The following is a 19554-nucleotide window of genomic DNA, read 5'->3' as shown; positions in this document are numbered from 1 at the left end:
GATGTGAATTTCCACATGATTCTGGTGGAGGAAGGGTCTGTGAGGTGGACCGTGGTGGGGAGAGACAGAAGGGAAACGCAGGCCCGGGGACCTAAGGCTGGATGCTCCAGAAAGTGTCCACAGGGAGAGTAACCGAGGTCTGAGGAGGTAAGGGGCTGCCTGTCCCTTAGACAAAGTCCCGTGAAGGGCTTCAGGGATACAGGAGAAAAGAGGGCACCCCAGGAATCCTAGTTCTTGTAGGTCTTGGCCTCTGAGCTTCCCACTTGGGTGAGTGAAAGGTGATCCTGAGGTTTTATGTTTCTAATGATGAGATTAAAGCTCTGGGCAGAGGCTCAGGATGGGAAATGTGGCTTTTTCCAAAGGGTGAACTGGCCTGTGACCCAAAGGGCCTTGGGGTTGCTATGGTAACTGAGGGTGGGGGCTGAGGCCTGGCTTGGGAGGAGCTTGGAGCTCCATCCTGCTAGGAGTGACCAGCTCACCTCAGCCAAGGGCCAAAGTGCAGACATGCCCGCCCTTAGCTCCATGCCTTGTGCCTCCCACCAGGCAGGTCCTGGGGGAGGGGGCTGGGACGTCCTGCGCGGGCTCTAAGAAAAAAAGGAAGGCTGCCCACTGGGCTCAGATGTGAGATACCAAGGAGAGGGGATGCCAAAGCAGGCAGGACCCTGGGTTCTAGAGAGGAATCCTTACTCTGTCCTCCAAATGAGCCCAGTGGCCACCTTTATGTGGCTGACCCAAGGAAGCAAGACCCAAGTTGGTTGGGGAAAGGGCTCCAAGCAAGAAGGGGTGCCCCCGGCCAGGTCACCCTGCCTCTCAGCTGGAGGAAGCAGCTCGCACTCTGGAGCTGGGCTGGCTGCGTTTAACCTGAGCATCACAGGACTCCCAGCTGCATGCCTGGCACCACCCCTTGTCCCCCCCGCACTGACCTCCCTTTTCCTGCTCTTTGACCCTTTGCCTTTCTATTCATCTGTGTCCGGCTCCCCTGACCTCTGACCCACCTAAGGTCTCCTTATCTAGCCTGGATGTCTGGTTGGCAGGGGTAGGAGGTGGCCTGGACCAGCATCCTCCCTAAGTCCTCGGCAGGACAGAGTCCCGCCCATCCTGTTAGAGGTACAGACATGAGCCATGTCATCAAGGAAGGCGACAGAGGATTCCAGAGCATTAGAGATTCCCAAAGGCAGTAGTAGAGGCAGGAAACTGGGGACGGGACCACTCCTGGAGGCTTCCTGGGCTGGGAGGGGCAGAAGCTGGGGTTTGGGGTCCTGTATCAACCCCGGTGAAGCTTCCCTGGTGGCTCAGATGGTAAAGAATGTGCCCGCAATGCAGGAGACCCAAGTTCAATCCCTGAGTTGGGAAGACGCCTTGGAGAAGGTCATGGCAACCCACTCTAGTATTCTTCCCTGGAAAATTCCATGGACAGAGGCATCTGGTGGGCTACAGTCCATGGGGTCGCAGAGTTGGACATGACTGAACAACTCACACACACCAACCCCAGCACAACAGGGGGCAACTGAGATGCAAAAATGGCAAGGCTGCACCAGCTTGACAAAGCGGCCGGTCCAGGCCTGCCCCTGCAGGTGTCCCCTGGGGCGGGCAGGCCGGGAAACTGAAGATGGTGAGAAAGACATCAGGGAATTGACCCCAGCCTCGTCTTCCTGCTCAGGAGGGGGAATTTGGGGGAAGATACTCAGGTGATTTCCCCTCCCTTCCCAAGAGGCTGGGAGAACCTGCCTGGGCAGCATCTTGAAAGGGGGAATTGTCCTCCAGACCCAGCCCAGCGTGTGTGTGTGTGTGTGTGTGTGTGTGTGTGTGTGTACATACACGTGGGGGGTCCGTGTCCTCCACGCCAGCCTCTGCCCCTCCCCCACAACCAAATGCAGACACTCCCCCCACTGCCTCTAAACTAACCCCAGCTGTCAACATCTGGCCCACATCTGTCTCCCTCATCTGACGGGGCCTCCACCCCAGCAGATCCCCCTTCCCACATCAGGGGGCTGTAGGACGACGGCCCCAAGTTATAGGCCTCCCCTGTCTCATAGAGCCCCTCAGCCAGGGCTCAGAAACCAGGGCCGGTGGGGGGAAGGAGGGCAGCCCCACCCCGGAGGTGCCCCAGGCTCTTGGCAGAGCCATCTGGAGCCGTTAGAAGCAGCTGCCAATGACTCATCTCCAGTGCCCCCACCCCACCACCTCAAACACACCCTGGGGCTGGGAACCAAGCACCCAGCCCCCACCCCTGCCACAGCCCTATCTACACACCTCTGACCCCTCAGTCAGCCTGGCTCAAAAGCCCCTCCATACCAGAGCCCCCCTCTACAGAAGTCTATTGCATCACCTCCCTCCCACTCCTAATCATCCCCAGAGTGAAGACACTTCCCATTTTCTTTTATTTATACAAAACAATCGTTTTAAATATAATTTAAGAACCCCTCCAAGCACCGGTGTCTGTCTCTGCTTTCCAGCACTTCCCCCCGCCCGACACCCCCTCATGGACACAGTTTGGGGGTACTTGGGGGGCAGGGAAATGTCGGGGGGTTGTGGCGTGACCAAGGCACTGTTCTGGAAACAAGACACAATGACGGGTCCCTGTTTCCACTTGGGCCAAAGAGGCAATAATGAAACAGGTCCCCTCTAACACAAAAAGTTATGACAAGGACTGTAGAAAACAACAAAAACTGAAAAAAAAAAAAAAAAAGGAAAAATAAGACCAAAAACAAAAAATTAAAACTCAAAAACCTTCAATATGAAGGCAGCAGATGGGGGAGGGGTATTTACAAGGGAAAACTGAGTTCGGCGGAGACAGCAGCAAGGTTGGGACATCCAAGTCCAATGATTTCGTCACTGGGCCATGATGCCCCTTCTCGCCTCCCGAGCTCGCAGGCTAGTCCTCCCTTCTCTTTGGTCTGCAGGGCTGCTACCCTTCAAGGTGAGGAGGGGCACCTGGGGGCCCTAATTGGGGATCCAAGGGAGGCTGTGGAGATCGTGCCCAACTAGCCCTGGGATGTTGGCAGACTCCGGGGACTCCTTTTCCTCCGGTCACACCCAATCCTGAGGGAAAGGCTCCTGCGCCCTCGGTTTGGGGTCCCCCCCACCCCCCGGGGGGAGCGTTATGATTCCACACTGCAGAATCCCCAAATCCTCTCTCCAAACTGCCAGCTCCCCACCCCCATGGGTTCAAAGTGCAATCCAGTCAGTGGGGCGTGGGGTGGGAGCCTCTTGAGTCCCCCCTACCCGACTCTGCCCCAGGAAGAAAGGGATCCCCGGGCGCTGGAGTCCCTGCCGCTCTAGAGCTACGGAGCCAGGCGTACAGATGCAGTTCAGTACTGGGGGGCCGGTGCTCCCGACCCGCCTGGGGCTCCAGGCTTGGCCTGGGATTTCATGTGCTGGACACTGGCCAGGATTTTCTTCTGGTGTCCCGCCAGAGTGACTCCGATTCGGAGCAGGTCCCTGCGGAAGAATCAACAGCTAGGTGAGACCACTAAGCTCCCAGGACATCTCTCCTTCAAAAACCCGTCCCCGCCTCGGTCGTGCCAGCCAATCAGAATGGCCAGCGGAGAAGCGGGTAGACGTCAACAGTTGTCGGGCAGTTTCCGGGGGTGGGGGCCGATTTAGGCGCACACCACAGTTCTGCGCGCAGCCGCAGTAGGGGGCGAGGCTAGGTACCCGCAGGGATAGAGAAACAAGGGGTGGAGGGCTTCGCCCTGGATGCTGAAACTAGAAGGAAAGGCAGAGAATCAGGGAAGAGGAGGAACGAAAGGGAGAGAAAAGCCCATAAAATGAGGTTGGCGAAAGAATGCTTCAGAGGACAAAGAAGTCAGAAGGAAAAGTCTTCCGGACAAAGAAATCAAAAGGAAAAATCGGAAGGAGAAAGAGAGGAGCTGGGTGGGTGGAGAAAGGAATGGGCGAGAGAGAGGACACAAACAGACTGCTCCCAGCCCCCGTCCTGATGCAGGGAGGCTGAGGTAAGAAAGAAGCGATGAGAAGTGGAAGGCAAGAACCCATGTCAGTGAACCCGTGTCAAGGGAAGGCTCAAGCCAGTCAGGAGGGGCCCAGACCTGCTGGGACAAGACGGGCTTCCCAAGGAAAGGGCCTCTTGGACCCTCTGTGTCTGGATTTCTAGTCCTATTTCTGTGATTCCAACCCAGGGTGAGAGGAGTCCTTGGGACAGGAATGTAAAGGTGGAAAGAAGGACCAGGGAGAGGCCAACTAGGGGAAAGCAGTATTTGGAAGGCACTGGAATTGTAAAACCATTTAACATTAAAGCTGGAAAGGATTTCCAAAACCCAGGCCAATCTTCTCCTTTTATGGGTGGGAAAACATCCAGAGTTGACACGTTGTTAATGTGAGAGCAGGGTCTGGAATGTAGATAGATGCACAAAGATAGATATAGATTTCAAGGCGGGAGCGAGATGGCCCACGGCCGAGGTGGTGCAAGGGGGTGAGGCAGGCACAGCTGACCTGGAAGATTCCCGAGCTCTCAGTCCCTGCAGCTGTTACTGTTTGCGGGGGGAGGGGCTCTAGAATGGGCACCAGAAGTTGACCTCAAAGGCCCCTGCTCAAACTGTGGGCCTGACTGTGGTCACCCAGATTCCACCCTCCTGGTTGCTTGGCCCTCACCACCGCCCTCCCGGTCCCCAGCTCCCACCATGACTTACTCAGTGGAGATCTGGCTGACCAGCTCAAAGGAGCCAAACCCAGCAGCTGCAAAGCTTTCTTCGTATCTTCCCATCTTGATGGCTCGAAGCCACTCCCCCACGGAGCCAAAAGCTGAGTAGTGAGGCTGCCGCTGATCCAGGAGGGGGTGCGAGGCCCTGGGGGGCAAGGATGGGGAGGATACCCTTAGCAACAGCGTGTGTCAGGGTGAGGACGCAGAGCCCAGGCCTGGAGAGGCGGAAGGGCACAGCCCACATACCACCGAAAGGACCGATACTTCTGGGGTGGCGGAGGGGAGGAAGCGAGGTTCTCAGGGTGGCACAGAGCAGGAAAGAGGGCCCATCCTCTGGGGTCCTCACCCGCCGTTCTCCCGGGCCACGATTTTGAGGCTGGCAGGGTTCCGGATCATCTTGTCGAGGGCGCTGACCACCTGGGGGAAGCGGGGCCGCGCATTCCGGTCTTTCTGCCAACAGTCCAGCATGAGCTGATGCAGGGAGGTGGGGCAGTCTGGGGGCGGGGGCAACCGGTAGTCCTGTTCAATGGCGTTGATCACCTGGAATGATGGGTGGAAGACGCACTGGGTGAGGGAGTCAAGGGGAAAATGAAGCTGCCGAAGGACCCCACTGAAGTGGTGACTTAACAGACGCCGGGATGGGTGCTGCAGGCCAGAAGGGCTAACCTAGGGGTGGCCCTCCCTGCCAGGGCCCAGGCTGGCTATGGCTCAGTGTCCTAGAAGCTCTTGAGCTATGATCCAGACATGTAACCTCCCAAGCCTGCCTTCCATCTCTGCCTCCGTCTGTGACCAGATGAGCTGTTATCAAACTCTAAACACAGATCACCTCCTCACCATGCCACTCTCACCACCTCAAGGACCCAACAGTGATGAGCTCTCTAAGAAGGATCCCCTGCCACCCCACCGCCCCACATCCCAAGAGCCAAGACATTCCAGGGCAGGTTGGTGGGACCACAGGATACTTACATCCTGATTGCTCATATCCCAGTATGGCCGCTCCCCAAATGACATGACCTCCCACATGACAATTCCGTAGCTCCAGGCATCACTGGCCGATGTGAACTTCCGGAAGGCAATGGCCTCGGGGGCTGTCCAGCGGATGGGAATCTTTCCTCCCTAAAGACGGGGGAGGACAAGGTGAGCTGAGGGACCCCCAGGACTCAGGCATTCTGCATCTCCCCCAGCTTAGGCCTCCTTTCTTTCGGCGCCCCAAATGGCCAGCTCCCCAACTCTGTTCTTTTCCCAGACTCCTAGCAGCCGGTTCCTTAAGCTGATCCCCCAGCCCCCACGTCCGCCACAATGTAGGTCTGCTCCTACATCCTGGCCTGGACCAGAGCTGTCAGTCCCTCAGCCTCCCACCTTTCCAACCCGGCCCTAAGAACCTAGATCACATGGTTGTCCCCCAGCCTCACCAGAGAGCTCGTGTAGGTGGGGTCGGAGGAGTTCTCCTCCAGGAATCGGGAGAGGCCAAAGTCTGAGACCTTGCAGACGAGGTTGCTGTTGACCAGGATGTTGCGGGCAGCCAGGTCTCGGTGGACATAGCTCATCTCGGCGAGGTAGCGCATGCCCGAGGCGATGCCCCGTAGCATGCCCACGAGCTGGATCACGGTGAACTGGCCGTCGTTCAGCTGGAGATGGACACGGTGGGGGTCGCAGTTAGGGCGCTCCTCTTTCCCCGACATTCTAAACTATATTTATGGGACTTCCCCGGTGCTCCAGTGGCTGAGACTCTGCACTCCCAATACAGAGGGCCTGGGTTTCAATCCCTGGTCGGGGAACTAAGATCCCAAAAGCCACAGCTAGGGGTTTGCATGCTGCAACTGAAGATTCTGAAAACTGCAACCAAGAGCAAAGATCCTGCCTGCCACAGACCTGGCACAGCCAAATAAATCAATAAAAACAAATACATTAAAAAATAAACCGTATTTATCCCTTCCAGACCCATCTCACGCCCACCTGTAGGGCAGGCCTGCCAACATCCTAGGTAAACCCCTTCTGCTTTCTTTCACTCTTGAGTCCTCTCAGTCTTTTCTGCAGTATCGTGACATAATGCTTATAACTGTTCCTGTTTCAAATACATGCACTCAAGTCTCTTGTAATTAGACTATAAGGAGCCGGGAACCTACTATATAGCACATGGAACTCTGCTCAATGTTACGTGCCAGCCTGGATGGGAGGGCGGTTTGGGGGAGAATGGGTACGTGTATATGTATGGCTGAGTACCTTTGCTGTTTACCCGAAACTATCACAACACTGTTAATCGGCTATACCCCAATACAAAATGTTTTGGTGTTAAAAAAATAATAAAAATGAAAATTTAAATAAGATTATACTTTCTTCCATTTAACCTAGTACAGTGCATTCGATCCAGGAAATATTAGGCAAATGGTTTGGATCTAACGTGTTCTTTTTATTTGACAGCAACGGAGCGATGACAGTTACGAGTGTGCTCTGAAGACACCTGTCTCCAGGTGGAGAGGTGTGCCTTGGCACTGATCCAGCCACACTCTCGCTCAGCCCTCTTGGACCTACTGTATATAGGATGCAAGAGAATGGTGAGGAGTCGGGTGTGCTCGGTAACCGCAGCACCAAAGCCAAGGTCTAAAGCCCGACCTTCACCTTCATAGAGTCTGCTCTCACCAGGTAAGCCTGCCAGTCACAAATGGTTAACTAAGTCCATCCTCTGGGTTCAGCTAGCACGCAGGGGATTCTTGGCAGCCCTGCAGGGCCAGCAACGCTGAGTCCAGAAACTGAACTCTGAACCCATCCTCCAAGCCTGCGCCTGCACTCCCAGGCACTCAGGGTAGAGACCTCGGAGTCTCCACGATTCCTCTCTCTCCCCTGTTCACAGCCTACGATCCATCAGCAAGTTCTGCCTGCTATGCCTCCAAAACACACCCCAAACCCAACTGCTTCTCCACACCCACTGCACCCCCCACGGCCTGAGTGACTGCCAGTCTCCTCATCGGCAGGCTTCCCTGGTGGCTCAGCAGTAAAGAATCCGCCTGCAATGCGGGAAACCTGGGTTCAATCCCTGGACTGGGAAGATCCCCTGGAAAAGGGATAGGCAACCCACTCCAGTATTCATGCCTGGAAAATTCCATGGACAGAGGAGGCTGTCCTTCTCTGCCTCCTCATGCCAGAGGAAAATTCCATGGCAGGCTACAGTCCTTGGGGTCGCAAAGAGTCATACACGACTGAGCGACTGTCACTCCTGCTGATATCCTCCCCAAAGCTTCCTCTTTTGGACTTCTAATCACACCCCCAGTTCTAAGACCACGAGACCCAGCCGCCAACTACGAGGTGATCCACCATTGCTCCTCTGCTGACCTGGTTCAGCTTCACCAGCCTTTCTGCTTCTTGAACGCACCAGATCCCGTATACCCTGGGGGGCTCTTCAGTCCCCAGTATGCTTCCCCCTGCCCCCATCTTCTCACGGCTGGCTTTCTCATCTACCCAGATGCCACCTCTTCTAAGACAGACCCCCTTCCCTCTCCTGCAACCAGACAATGGAACAAACTCCAGCATCCACAAGGCACTGCCCCAGTGTGTGCCGCAGCATCCCTCGTGATGGGAGCCGGGCAGCCTGTGTTTCCCAATGCAGTACCGTGGGAAGCACACCGCACCGCCTGATGGAGGCTGGCCACAGACGTAGAATTCTGAACTTATCACAGTGTTAGATACAGCTTCCCTTATGGGAAACACAGAGAAACAAGCTAAATGACCCCGCGAGGAAGAATCCAATCAATCTAGAAAAGACATTTGAATGGACAAGTGGCCCAGCCCTTGAGAGTATCAGAAAGACAAAGGACTGTCCTGGGATGTAAAAAGACTCAAAACAATAACTGCCAGTGCAATGCTTGATCCTGAACTGGATGCTGCGACATGTTGGGGACAACTGGAGAAATATGAGTATCACACAGGCATTAGTGATACCAGGGAGTTGTTGTCATTCTGTTAAATGCAACATTGCTTTGCTCTGTAGAAAAACCTTTCGGGGACTTCCCTGGTGGTCTAGTGGTTAAGACTCCGCACTTCCCCTGCAGGGAGCACAGGTTTGATCCCTGATCAGGGAAGTGCCACAAGCCGTGTGGTGCAGCCAAAAAAAAAAAAGTGTTTTTTTTTTGTTTTTTTTTTTTAAAGATGCCTAGTAAAGTTGAAAAAAAATAATAAAACTTCATACAATTTTGTTCAAGTAGCAAAAATGAGCTCTTTCCTCTCATTTCTATAAGCCTGTTTAATTTTTTTTCACATGTGAAATTTTGTTTGCTTTCTATAAAAGCTTGTTCATACTTGTTAACTTTCAGTCTTCCACATTGTACCAGCAGCTCGCCAAGACCAGAGATGTTCAGGGTCGAATTCCCGAGGCCCCGGACAGTGGCGGGTGCACAAGGAGATGCTCAGTAAATATTTGTCACAAAGATAGATGACAGCCCCTCCAGATCCTGGGGTCTGCCGGCCCCACAGGGAGACCAGTCCCAGGACTCAGCCTTCCCTGGCGGAGGATGAATGGCGCAGAGGCAGCAACACGGGGCCCACCGTCTGTCCTGGGCTGTGCTGGGGGAGGGCAGGGTGGACTGGGGTGTTGTGGGGGGGGGCTCACCCGCAGGAAGGAGTCCAGGGCACCGTTCTCCATGAACTCGGTGAGGATCATGACGGGCACGCTGTTGGTGACCACGCCCTCCAGGCGGATGATATTGGGGTGCTCGAACTGGCCCATGATGGAGGCCTCACTCAGGAACTCCCGCCGCTGCCGCTCCGTGTAGCCGCCCTTCAGGGTCTTGATGGCTACGCAGCTCTCCTTCTTCCCAGGGGCCTTGAGGCGCCCCCGGCACACCTCACCAAACTCGCCTTCAGGAAGGACGCTTCGGGTCAGCTCTCCTCTCCCGGGGGATCTGGCTGGCCCTGCCGTCCACCCCACCACCAACTCCACTCTCCTCCCTGGCACCCAGGCGTTTTCCACTCACCTGCACCAATCACCTCTTCAATCTTGACATAGGAGACATCGATCTCTTTTGCAAACTCCCTGACAGCCTCATTAGGGTCTTCGTAAGTGAAGGGGTCAATGTAGACCTTAGTACCTGGGGAATCGCATGGGGCCTGTTAGCCAAGAGGTGACTCCCATTGCACTCAGATGCCGTGGGCTCACAGCTCTTGCCCCAGCCCCGAATCCTTCAGGAAGGGTATACCCACCGTGCCCAATGAGATACTGGGCGTGTTTGTCTGAGTACTCAGCTTCTCTCCCGTTGCTCTGCTTCCTGGAGTGGATGGGACAGAAAAGGTAAACTGAGTCACATGTCCCAGAGGGAACTGAGTTCCAGAGGGAATGGATGGGAAGAGAGAAGCAGGAGTCAGAGAGGATTCCAAGTGAAAGCAGGTAGGTTCCCTGGACATCCAGGGAGCCTCGACCTGGAGCAAGAGGGTGGGCGGCCAGCCCCAGGGGGTTTCATCAGGGTCTCCAGGTGCCCAGGTCGCTCACCTGAGGCAGAGAACTGCGATGACGATGACCACGAACACTAGCACCACACCCACGACCGCGGTGCCTGCAATCAGGGCCAGCTGCTCCCTCCAGGTCTCATTCTCTGGAGGAGAAGAACTGAGATCAGGGAGACCCTGAGGGCCCGTGGGCTCCACTCAAGTCCCTCAGGGCCAGGGAAGAAGTTTCCCGGCCTGAGTGGGTTTGATTCTGTTCTGTCATAAATACTGGTGACCACAAAAGAAGTCCCACTTGAATAGGAGGTACCTAAGGCTAAATATGAAAAGGTGGAAACAACCTAAACGTCCATCAACAGATGAATGGATAAAGAAAAATGGGACAGCCACTCAACAGAGTATTTTTCAGCTACAAAGAGGAATGAAGTCCTGATATATTCTACAATATGGCTGAACCTAGAAAACATTATGCCACGTGAGAGAAGCAGCAGCCAGTCACAAGACTGTATCGTGTGACAACATGTGTATGAAAGATTCAGAATGGACGAATCTAGACACAAAAAAGGTAGATGAGTGTTTGCTGGGGGCTGAGAGGTAATAGAAGGGGTATATGTGTCTTTCTGAGGTGCTGAAATGTTCTAAAATTAATTATGGGCATGGTTGCACAACTCTGTGAATGTATTACAAGCCAATGAATTATACATTTTAAATGGGTGAATCATAAGGTAGATGAATCATATCCCAATAAAACTGTAAAAAAAATTAAAAGGTTTAGGACAAAACCCCTTGGGCCAGCATATAAAAACTATCAAAGTGTCACCTCATTTAATCCTTGGAGCCCTGGGAGAGAGGCCTCCTACTTCCAAGTGTTGGATGAGAGAGCTGGGGCTCAGGGGTCAAGTTTTTGCTAAAGGTCACATAGCTGGAAAGCTGCTGAGTGGGCCTTCACACCCAGCTGTTGGATTCGGTTTCTGTGTCCCATCACCAGGCCAGAATGCCTCGTGGTGGAAAGAGAAGCAAGAGGGACGTGACTTTGGGGGTCCAGAGAGCCAAGGCCTCCTTGCCCTGGGGGGGACAGCCAACCCCAGGCACGTCCTGCCCCCCAGACTCACCGTCCAGCTGGGTCTGGCTGTGGTGCTCCTGGCCAAAGGGCCCGTAGCCGGCCTCGGAGCGTGCCCGCACCTGGACCAGGTAGCTGGCTCCCCGCTTCAGTCCCCGCAGCTCTGCCCGGTTCTCCGACGTCTTCAGGAACCGCACGCTGCTGGGGCCCTCAGCGCCCTGTTCCGGAGGAGAGAGGGGCTGGCCGTAAGCCAGGGCCCCCAGATTCCGTGGCTCTTCCCACCTCCCCTGCCCTGGGCCTCCATCACTAGCATCTCCACCCTGTTGTGAGACAGGTGAGGCCTTTGTGCTCAGTTATGTATGCACTGGGGCTTCCCTTGTGGCGCAGTTGGTAAAGAATCCGCCTGCAATGCGGGAGACCCGGGTTCGATCCCTGGGTTGGGAAGATCCCCTGGAGAAAGGAAAGGCTACCTATTCTGGCCTGGAGAATTCCACAGACTGTATAGTCCATGGGGTTACTAAGAGTCGGACACGACTGAGTGACTTTCACTATGTATGCACTGAGCTGTGTGTATTGCATGAATTATATTGTTTAGTCTTGGTAGCCATTCTGTGGGTAGGTTCTATTACCTAAAGCATTTTGTGGGGAGGGGAGGGCCATCCTGCTTGCCATGCAAGATCTTAGTTCCTTGACCAGGGAAGTATGGAGTCCTAACCACTGGACCACCAGGAAATTTTTTTCCTAAGAGCTTTATAAGGAAGACACGAAGCTCAGAGAGGCCAAGAGGCTGACACAAGATCATTCAGCTGATACATGGCAGATGCCTACCATTCAGGTGTCCCGGCCCCTGGAGCAGGTCGCACTGCCCACTGCAACCCCCCAGGGCGGGCCTGGTTCTCACCTTCTCGTGGTACTTGACCTCGTAGTCCAGCACTGCCCCGCTGGGCGCCCGGGGAACGGCCCATGCCAGGCTCAAGCTGCTGGGTGATGACCGAGTCACCCGGATGTCAGACACGGGGGGTGGCACTGTGAGAGAGAGACGCGTTGGGGCCCTGGAGCGGAGCAGGTCTGGCCCCTATCTTCCTTGGCTCTCCCTCTGCTGGCCACACTTGTCTGGGTCCTCCAGCTGTTTCGGGATTTCCTCCCGGCTCTCTCTGGACTCCGGAGCCCGCCTTTGCATCTACTTAACACTCTCTTTCTGCCTCCTGCCCCAAAGGCCTTAACCCAGTGTATTTCCTGGGAACTCCACTCCCCAGCTGCTGCCTTTTCCCTGCCTCAGGCCTTCAGACTGTCCACCCTCCTCGCTGGCCTCTCCCATCCAACCACAGGCTGCCCCTAGTCCCCAGTCTCACCCTCGCGGTCCGTGGTGACATTCACAGCCTCAAACGGGACCGGCCCACTGGCCAAGGAGGACACCCCATTCAAGGCGGTGACCTCAAACGTATAGGTGACGTCAGGACGCAGACCGCGAATCGCCACCCAGGGCTCCACCAGGTCCCGGGGGCCGGGGTCGAAGGTCAGGTCTCCCCCGCAGGGCGTGCAGGACCCACCGGGCCGGCACTCCCGGCAGCGGAGCGCGTAAGTGAGGTCCTCCCGGCCGCCTGACTCGAGGGGCGCACTCCACTCCAAGCGCAGGGCGGAGCCGTTCAGGCGGGGAACCACGCTTCTCGGGGCTGACGGGGGTGCTGCGGGAGACCAGGGTGTCAGGCAGAGGCTGAAATGGCTGGGCATGGGCAGTGGGGACAGATGGGCAGCCACACTGACATCTTGCGTTGGCCACGCACCAGGCCAGGGTCAAGAGGAGGAAGGCATGGGAGGATGGGGGCTGGGGTGAGGGGTCTACCCCAGGGGTCGCTGGCCACTTACTGGTACAGGGCGCACTTCGGGGGTCTGTGCTGGCCCGGAAGTACCCGATGCGACACTGGCAGATGGACGAGCCAATGGCGTTAGAGTGGCTGTTGGCTGGGCACGGCTGGCAGGACCCCTCCCCGGACAGGGGCTTGAAGGTGCCCTGAGCACAGGCTGAGAGAGAGAAAGTGTCCATCAGAACTCGCATCAAAGACATTCAGCGGTGGGGTTGGGGGTGGAGATCCGGGGGAAAAAAATGACATTCAGTGGTTATTAAAGGTGCATGAGGGACTTCCCTGGCGGTCCTTTGATTAAGACTCTGAGCTCCCACCGCAGGGAGTGCAAGTTCAATCCCTGGTCAGGGAATAAGGGTCCCACATGCCACACAGTGTGGCCAAAAAAATAAAATCAAGTTGCATGAAGTGCCAAGAGGGGAGCAGGGAGTGAGGAGCTCAGAAACCTAGCCTGTAAGAGGAGAAGACTTTCCTCCAGATCAAGGGTCTGAACCCTGGTGTACACCCCTCACTACTCCGTGGCAGCCTGGTGAAACTCAAGACCCTTGCTCAGAATAATGATTTTAAACATACACCATAAAATATACAGATTACCAATAAAACCAAGTAAGTGAAAATACAACGATCAAAACAGGTGGAGAAGGGAATGGCAACCGACTCCAGTATTCTGGCCTGGAGAATTCCATGGATAGAAGAGCCTGATGGGCTATAGTCCATGGGGTCGCAAAGAGTCATATACAACTGAGTGACTAAGCACACACACACATAAGAATAAAGATACTTGGAAAAAAAAATACAGGAAGAAAAGTTTACAACATGGCAAAGGGTGTGTTTCTGTATTAATGAGATACAGTGGCAGGACTGATAGCCAACGGAATTGTGAAGTCACAGAGAAGGAAAACAACATTTTGCCCTTCTTGCAAATCATCTCCATTGAGCTGTGAAACCCCCCAGCATTTGAACGGGGCCCAAATCTCAGGTCTTGCTCCGCTGGGCTGTGACTGACACTCCATAAAAGGAGTGACCAGTTTCAGGTAGAGATGAGTGAAAAGGAAAAGCCATCTTTTTTTTTTTTCTTCCATCAAAGTTCACAGATTCCCTTGTCCTATCCACAAAACCCAGGTTAAGAACTTCTGCTCTTGAGAACAAGGTGAGTGAGAATTCAGTATCAGTAAATTAGAGGAAACCATAATGAATAGGACTAGAGTTCACGAAGCCTCTGAGTCCAACAAGGTCCCCTAGCCCAAGAGAGCCTCTTAGGTCCAGAGAGCAACTGCGTGGAGTCAGAAGCAAGAGCATGGAAGTGATGGAGAGCTCAAAACGGTGCTGGGGGCCCGGAAAACACACCCTCCAGTAACTGAGTGCCCAGGAGAGCAAAGAACGTTCAAACTGGAAATCTTGAGAAGCGGGTCCCTGATCAGGGTACTGGCCTCCTCCCCTCACCTCGGCACTTGGTGTTCCCCTCAGCGGCCTCGAACCCCGCATTGCAGCTGCAGCCCGTGACCGGCTGCTCGGCCCACTGGCCGTCTTCCCGGCAGTAGAGGCTGGGGCTGGGGCCGGGGGCGGGCATGGCATCGGCCACGCAGCTGCCGGCCACGGGCACCACCAGCTCCCGAGGCACAGTCTCCGGGAAGTAGGTGAGGTTCACGGTCTGCTGGGCGCACTTCTTATAGAAGAGGTGCAGGGACAGCAGGGCCATGCAGGCGCCCTGGTCCTGGAAGGCCAGGTAGAAGCCGGCCTTGGTGAGCGGGCCCAGACGCAGCGTCTTGACATTCACCTTCCCCGTGGCCTCGGCCCCTGGGCGCTTCCGGGTGAGGTGCTCAGCAGCCACCGTGTCCACCTGCCAGGGCGGGAAGAGACTCACTGCCACAGTCTTCCACTCCCCGAGGAGCCCGTGGGACTGTCTTTTGCCCAGGCTCACCCTCTCTGTGACCTGCTCAGTCACCTGTTCCAGGACCTTCTCTCCACCCTTCCCAGTGTGCGCTTTCTTGCAGGCCCCAACATTGTCCATTAACATTTGTTAAGCTCCTATGAAGAGTCCAGGCTCCCCTTGCTGTGCACTCACTCACCCTATAGACACTTATCAACACCTGTTCTAGGCCAGGCCCCGGACTCTGTGCCGAGGAAACAGAAAGGAAGGAAATGATGAAAAGTCAATGAAAAGTTAAAAGTATAATGAGTGCGATGGCAGGCGGGACCCCAGAGCTGGAATCACAAGACAGGTAGGAGCTGGGTGGGAGAGGCACAGAGAAGGCACTCCAGGGTTGAGGCATCAGCTGGTGCAAAGGCTGTGAAGGGGCGAGGTGGGAATTCCCTGGCGACTCACTGGTTAGCACTTCACACTTTCACTAACAAGGGCATGCGTTCAATTCCTGGCAGGGGAACTAAGATCCTGCAAGATGTGCTGACCCAGCCAAAAAATGAGGTGAGGGGGGCGAGGTGTACTTGCCCAGTGGAGTAGACTGGCCATTCCACCTAGCAGACCACCCGCTTCCCTCCTCAAGCCGGGGGCCTCCTGCTTCCATCCCCCAGGCCAGCCCCCCAAACCCCAGGGCGCCTGGGTACCTTGATGTAGGGGTTCTCCATCCAGGCTGGCGTGTGGGCCGTGGCCGTGTCTGCGTCGCTCTCGAAGTAGAAGACGGTGAAGGTCTCCTTGCAGGAGCGGCCGGCCCTCGGCAGGGAGAGGCACTCCAGCATGGTGAAGCGCAGCGTGGCGTACACGTGGACGGCCCCTCGGCGGGGGACCCAGCCGGTGCGCAGCCAGTGGGCCAGGCCTGGGGCCCGCTGCATGTCACACACCTCGTAGGTCCGGACGCTGTGCTGCTCCTCGTCCAGGCCGCTCAGCTCCTCCCACTGCAGGGAGAAGGGGGGCTGCTGAGCTGGTGGGGGAGGGTTAGTTGCAGGGTCTTTGCCATGAAGCCAGGAGGGAGGCTGGGGGACCCTTGGGGGGCGAGGGCTCAGAAGACACCTGCCCTGGCTGCTGAGATGTGGGGGATGGGTGTATGGCACGGGAAGCAGCAGCACAGTGGCCCCCCACCCCCATTGGCTTTCCTCCCGAGCCCCAGCCCCAGCTCTTACCTGAGCCCCAGCTCTTACCTGCCCATCCGCCTGAGGGAATGTCACCCACTTCAGATCGGCAGTTTCCAATTTCGTGTTCAGTAGAGTCTCTGAGACAGACACACATACAGAGTCAGTCGGAGCTTGGGAGAGACACAGGAAGACCTGGGAGCTGAGACAGACAGACAGGCCGAGGAGGGGAGCCTGCCCTGCCCTCTGCCCACCCCCACCCGTCCCCAGGTTTCAAGCCTCTTTTCTGAGCGCCAGCCCCGCCCCTAACAGCTGGCAGGCAGGGAGCTGACCCCCAGGACTCCCAGGGCCAGGCCTCTGTGAACTGCTGTACCCCAGAGAAGGGAAGACACAGCTGCTGAAAGTGGAAAAATGGGCGAACAGCTCAGAAAGGGCCAAACTCGAGCCCAGACCTGACCCCGACCTGACATGGGGTAGGCCACCCCTCCCACCAGGGTCTCCCTCCGCCTCTGCAGTCCCTCCCCCAAATGCAAAGATGCCACCTCCGATCCTTCAGACCAAACACCCCAGCCCTGACCCCCATCCCCTCCCCACTGCCTAGCTGTCCTCGGAGGCCGGTCCTGGAGGCCAGGACGCTGGGGTTCCCTGCCCTCGGCCTCTGTCTGGGGAGCCCTCATGTCTGGATTTGGTTACGGGAAAGCAGAGGGGAGGGGATTTTAGGGGTGTGGGTAGGGGGGGTGAGCACACCTGGCTCGGCTCTGGCCTCGGGGGAGGGGTGTCGGGGGAGGGGAGGGGTGGGGTTCTGGAGGAAGGTGGGGATTAGGAGAACTGCACAGGAGGAGGGTGGAGGGAGGGGAGGGGAATCCCCTGGGAGACGTGGGGAGGGGGACGCTACAGGTCTGGCTGGGAGGAGCCTGCAGCACACCTGGGCCCAGGTCCCCCCTCCCCGGACTATAGGAGAGACAGGAGAGCAGGTGGGTGGGGCGGCCTCCTCCCAGAGACCAGGTGATGTCCACTGAGGGCCAGGGGTCAGGTGGAGGCCCGGCCAGCCCGAGGAGAGGCCCAGGGCCCCCCATGGGTGGCAGGAGACAGCCCGGCATGCTGGGGACAGGATGCCCGGGTTCTGGGAAGCGGGTGGATAGAGGCAGCCGTCTCCACCCTCCATTGTTCCAGACTGGAGAGTGTTTTCCTGTCTCCAATTTACACACTGTCTGTTTCAGGCTGTCCTGGGCGCTCCAAGCGGCTCCCGTTTCTCTCATCCTATCGCGGTCCTGCCTGCCTCCCTCTCTTGGAGCCGTCACTTCTCTTGCCTCTCACCTCTCCCCCGCTCTCCGGCCACCTCCATCTCTCTGACTGTCACTCTGCTTTCTGTCTCCCCTCTTTCACCTTCACTGGGGCACAGGGCCTTAGATAAAAGACTGAACGCCTGTCTCAGTCTGCTCACCTGTAAAATGGGAGGTAACAATACTTCCCACCACAGGGTTGTTGGGACCGTGAAAACTGAAAGCACATAGCACCGGGCCTTGGGCTCGGCAAGCACTTAGGTAACAGGAATTCAAAGTTACTCCCTGTTCCCTTGGCATCTTTCTTTCTCTCTCACCACACGTCATCCTGGTGGGTTTTCTCTCTGCTTGGCCTTCCCTCTCTCTCCCTCTGGTTCTTTCTCGGGCTCCCTGAGCCCAGCAAGTCTCCCTTCTTCCCCACACCCTGCCTTTGATCCCCAGTCCAGAGCAGCACTGCCCAGCCTGGAGAAGACGCATTTCCAACTGCCTTTGATTCCTTCTTCTCAGCAGCCCCCCATGGCCCACTCCCCAGAGACCCCTTTGATTGTAGGCAGGGAAGGAGGGGAAGGAGGCAACTCATTGAAAGGAGATTAGGGCTGTGGGAGGAGGGTTTATAGGGCTCTTGCTTCCCCGCTAGAGGTTGAGGGGAGGGCAGAGGCTCATGGATAAAGTAACATTTGCAACGGTGCAGAAAAAGTAGAAATTTAAGAGAGCCTAGGAGACATAAGTCAGGCTGAGTTCAGGGGACAAGAGGCAGGTTAGGGTTAGAGAAAAGGACTCTGGTGGGACTGGGGCAAGGGCTGGGGTCTACGCTGCATTTAACGGGCTGGGGTGCAGCCTGGGGAAGCCAGGGTAGGTGGCTCTCTGCTCCAGGGGCCGCGGATTGGGGAGAGATTGGGAGGTTTGGAGACTTGAGTGCAGAAGGCGGCCATCCCCGACGGCGGTGTAGGGAATTGTAGGATCAAGGTGTGAACGCTATGGAATGGGGGGCGGGCGGAGTTTTATGGCCTAGCACAAAGTTCTGCCTGTCCTCTTGTTCCTCCAGAAATGTTTCCTCCTGTTTGGCGGAGGTGGGAAGAGGGACAGAAACTCTGGAGAGAGCTCTGCAGGTTGGAGTCGGGAGAAACGAAAGGCTGCCAAGGGCGTCTGGAGACGCGAGTTTAACTGTTCGGGAAGCCGGGACCGGGGCACGTCCCGGGACGGAGCTCGACTCCAAGTCTTTCCCAAACAAAAGAAAACTCCACTCCCCGCTGAGCCGCCTCCTCCCCGCCCCCCTCCCGCGCCAGCACTATTGGTCCGGAGCGTTCGGAGCTGGGCAGCGGGTTAGGGGGAGAGAGAGGTCGGCCCTTCCACTCCGAGGCCCTTCTTCGGGGGCCCCAGAAGGGCCGGGGTGCCCCCAAGAGAACTCACCTTCTAGGGCGGCTGCAAGCGAAGCCCAGCAGAGCAGAGCCCGGAGCTCCATGGCGCCGCCTCACTCTGGTTGGATCCGATCCGAGTTTGGGGGGCGCTAGCCCCCCCAGGTCTGAACCCCCGCCGGAGCGGGTGGACGCCAACTCCGCGCGCGGGACTCGCTCGGGGCCCTCAGCGCGGGCCCATGCGGGCGCGCCGGGCACCGGGTGGCGGCGCCCAGGTGTGGCCCCGCGTCCCGGCCGCGCGCGCAGACGAGAAGGCGGGGGGCGTCCTGGCAGCGGCCGCCCGGGCGGGCGCAGAGCTAGACGTGGCTGGAGTCGGGGTCCCTCCGGGGCCTCGGGGTCCCGCCCCAGAAGGCTGCTGGGGGTGGGCCGGCCGCTCGCGGTCTCCCCCCCTCCCTGGAGTGGCGCTGCTCGTGCCGCCGGGCCGAGTGCGCTCCGCGCCGGCGGGGAGGGTGAGAGCCGAGCGGGGAGCGAAGCGGGAGGGAGGGAGACTGCGGCGCGGGCCGGGCGGGCTGAGGCTGGGCCGGGCTGGGGACTGGGCCGGGCGGCGCCTGGCCGGGAGGGAGGGGCGCGCGGGGGGCGGGGGGAGCTCCCCCATCCCGAGCCGCGGCTTGGCGAGGGGGGCCGGGGCGCGCTGATTGGAGCGCGCCTGCTGAATAATTCATGAGGGAAGCGGAGCGGGGCGCAGAGCGGAGGAGGTCGGGAAGTTGGGAGAAAGTTTGGAGAAGGGGGAGGGGCGGCGGGCGAGGAGCTGGGGACCGCCCGGACCTGCACCGAGGCCGTGCGCCCTGGCCCGGACCGCGCGTGTCGGGCCCGG

General features: G+C 57.3%; 1 protein-coding gene across 2 annotated transcripts; it reads right to left on the bottom strand.

The window, feature by feature from the left end:
* Window positions 1-2362: 2362 nt before the first annotated feature.
* EPHB4 (EPH receptor B4) lies at window positions 2363-18893 on the bottom strand. 2 transcript variants are annotated; one of them, XM_061402054.1, is made up of 17 exons: window positions 18736-18893; window positions 16112-16182; window positions 15581-15868; window positions 14459-14855; window positions 13020-13175; window positions 12506-12838; window positions 12055-12179; window positions 11206-11392; window positions 10140-10242; window positions 9854-9918; window positions 9628-9741; window positions 9264-9511; window positions 6073-6288; window positions 5627-5776; window positions 5007-5200; window positions 4650-4805; window positions 2363-3441 (listed from the first exon to the last, which is right to left on the bottom strand). In XM_061402054.1, the coding sequence occupies exons 1-17, from the start codon at window positions 18785-18787 to the stop codon at window positions 3312-3314; spliced, it is 2985 nt and encodes a 994-aa protein (XP_061258038.1). In that variant the 5' UTR covers window positions 18788-18893; the 3' UTR covers window positions 2363-3311. The 2 variants fall into 2 exon arrangements, with proteins under 2 accessions (XP_061258038.1, XP_061258039.1); XM_061402055.1 differs by having other exon boundaries at window positions 11206-11371; window positions 18736-18891.
* Between the last annotated feature and the right edge of the window lie 661 nt (window positions 18894-19554).

Source organism: Bos javanicus, chromosome 25 (genome assembly GCF_032452875.1).
Source record: "Bos javanicus breed banteng chromosome 25, ARS-OSU_banteng_1.0, whole genome shotgun sequence".
NCBI classification, from domain to species: Eukaryota; Metazoa; Chordata; class Mammalia; order Artiodactyla; family Bovidae; genus Bos; species Bos javanicus.
Note: the sequence above shows the minus strand (reverse complement) of the source record. Positions and strands in the feature narration are given on the sequence as shown.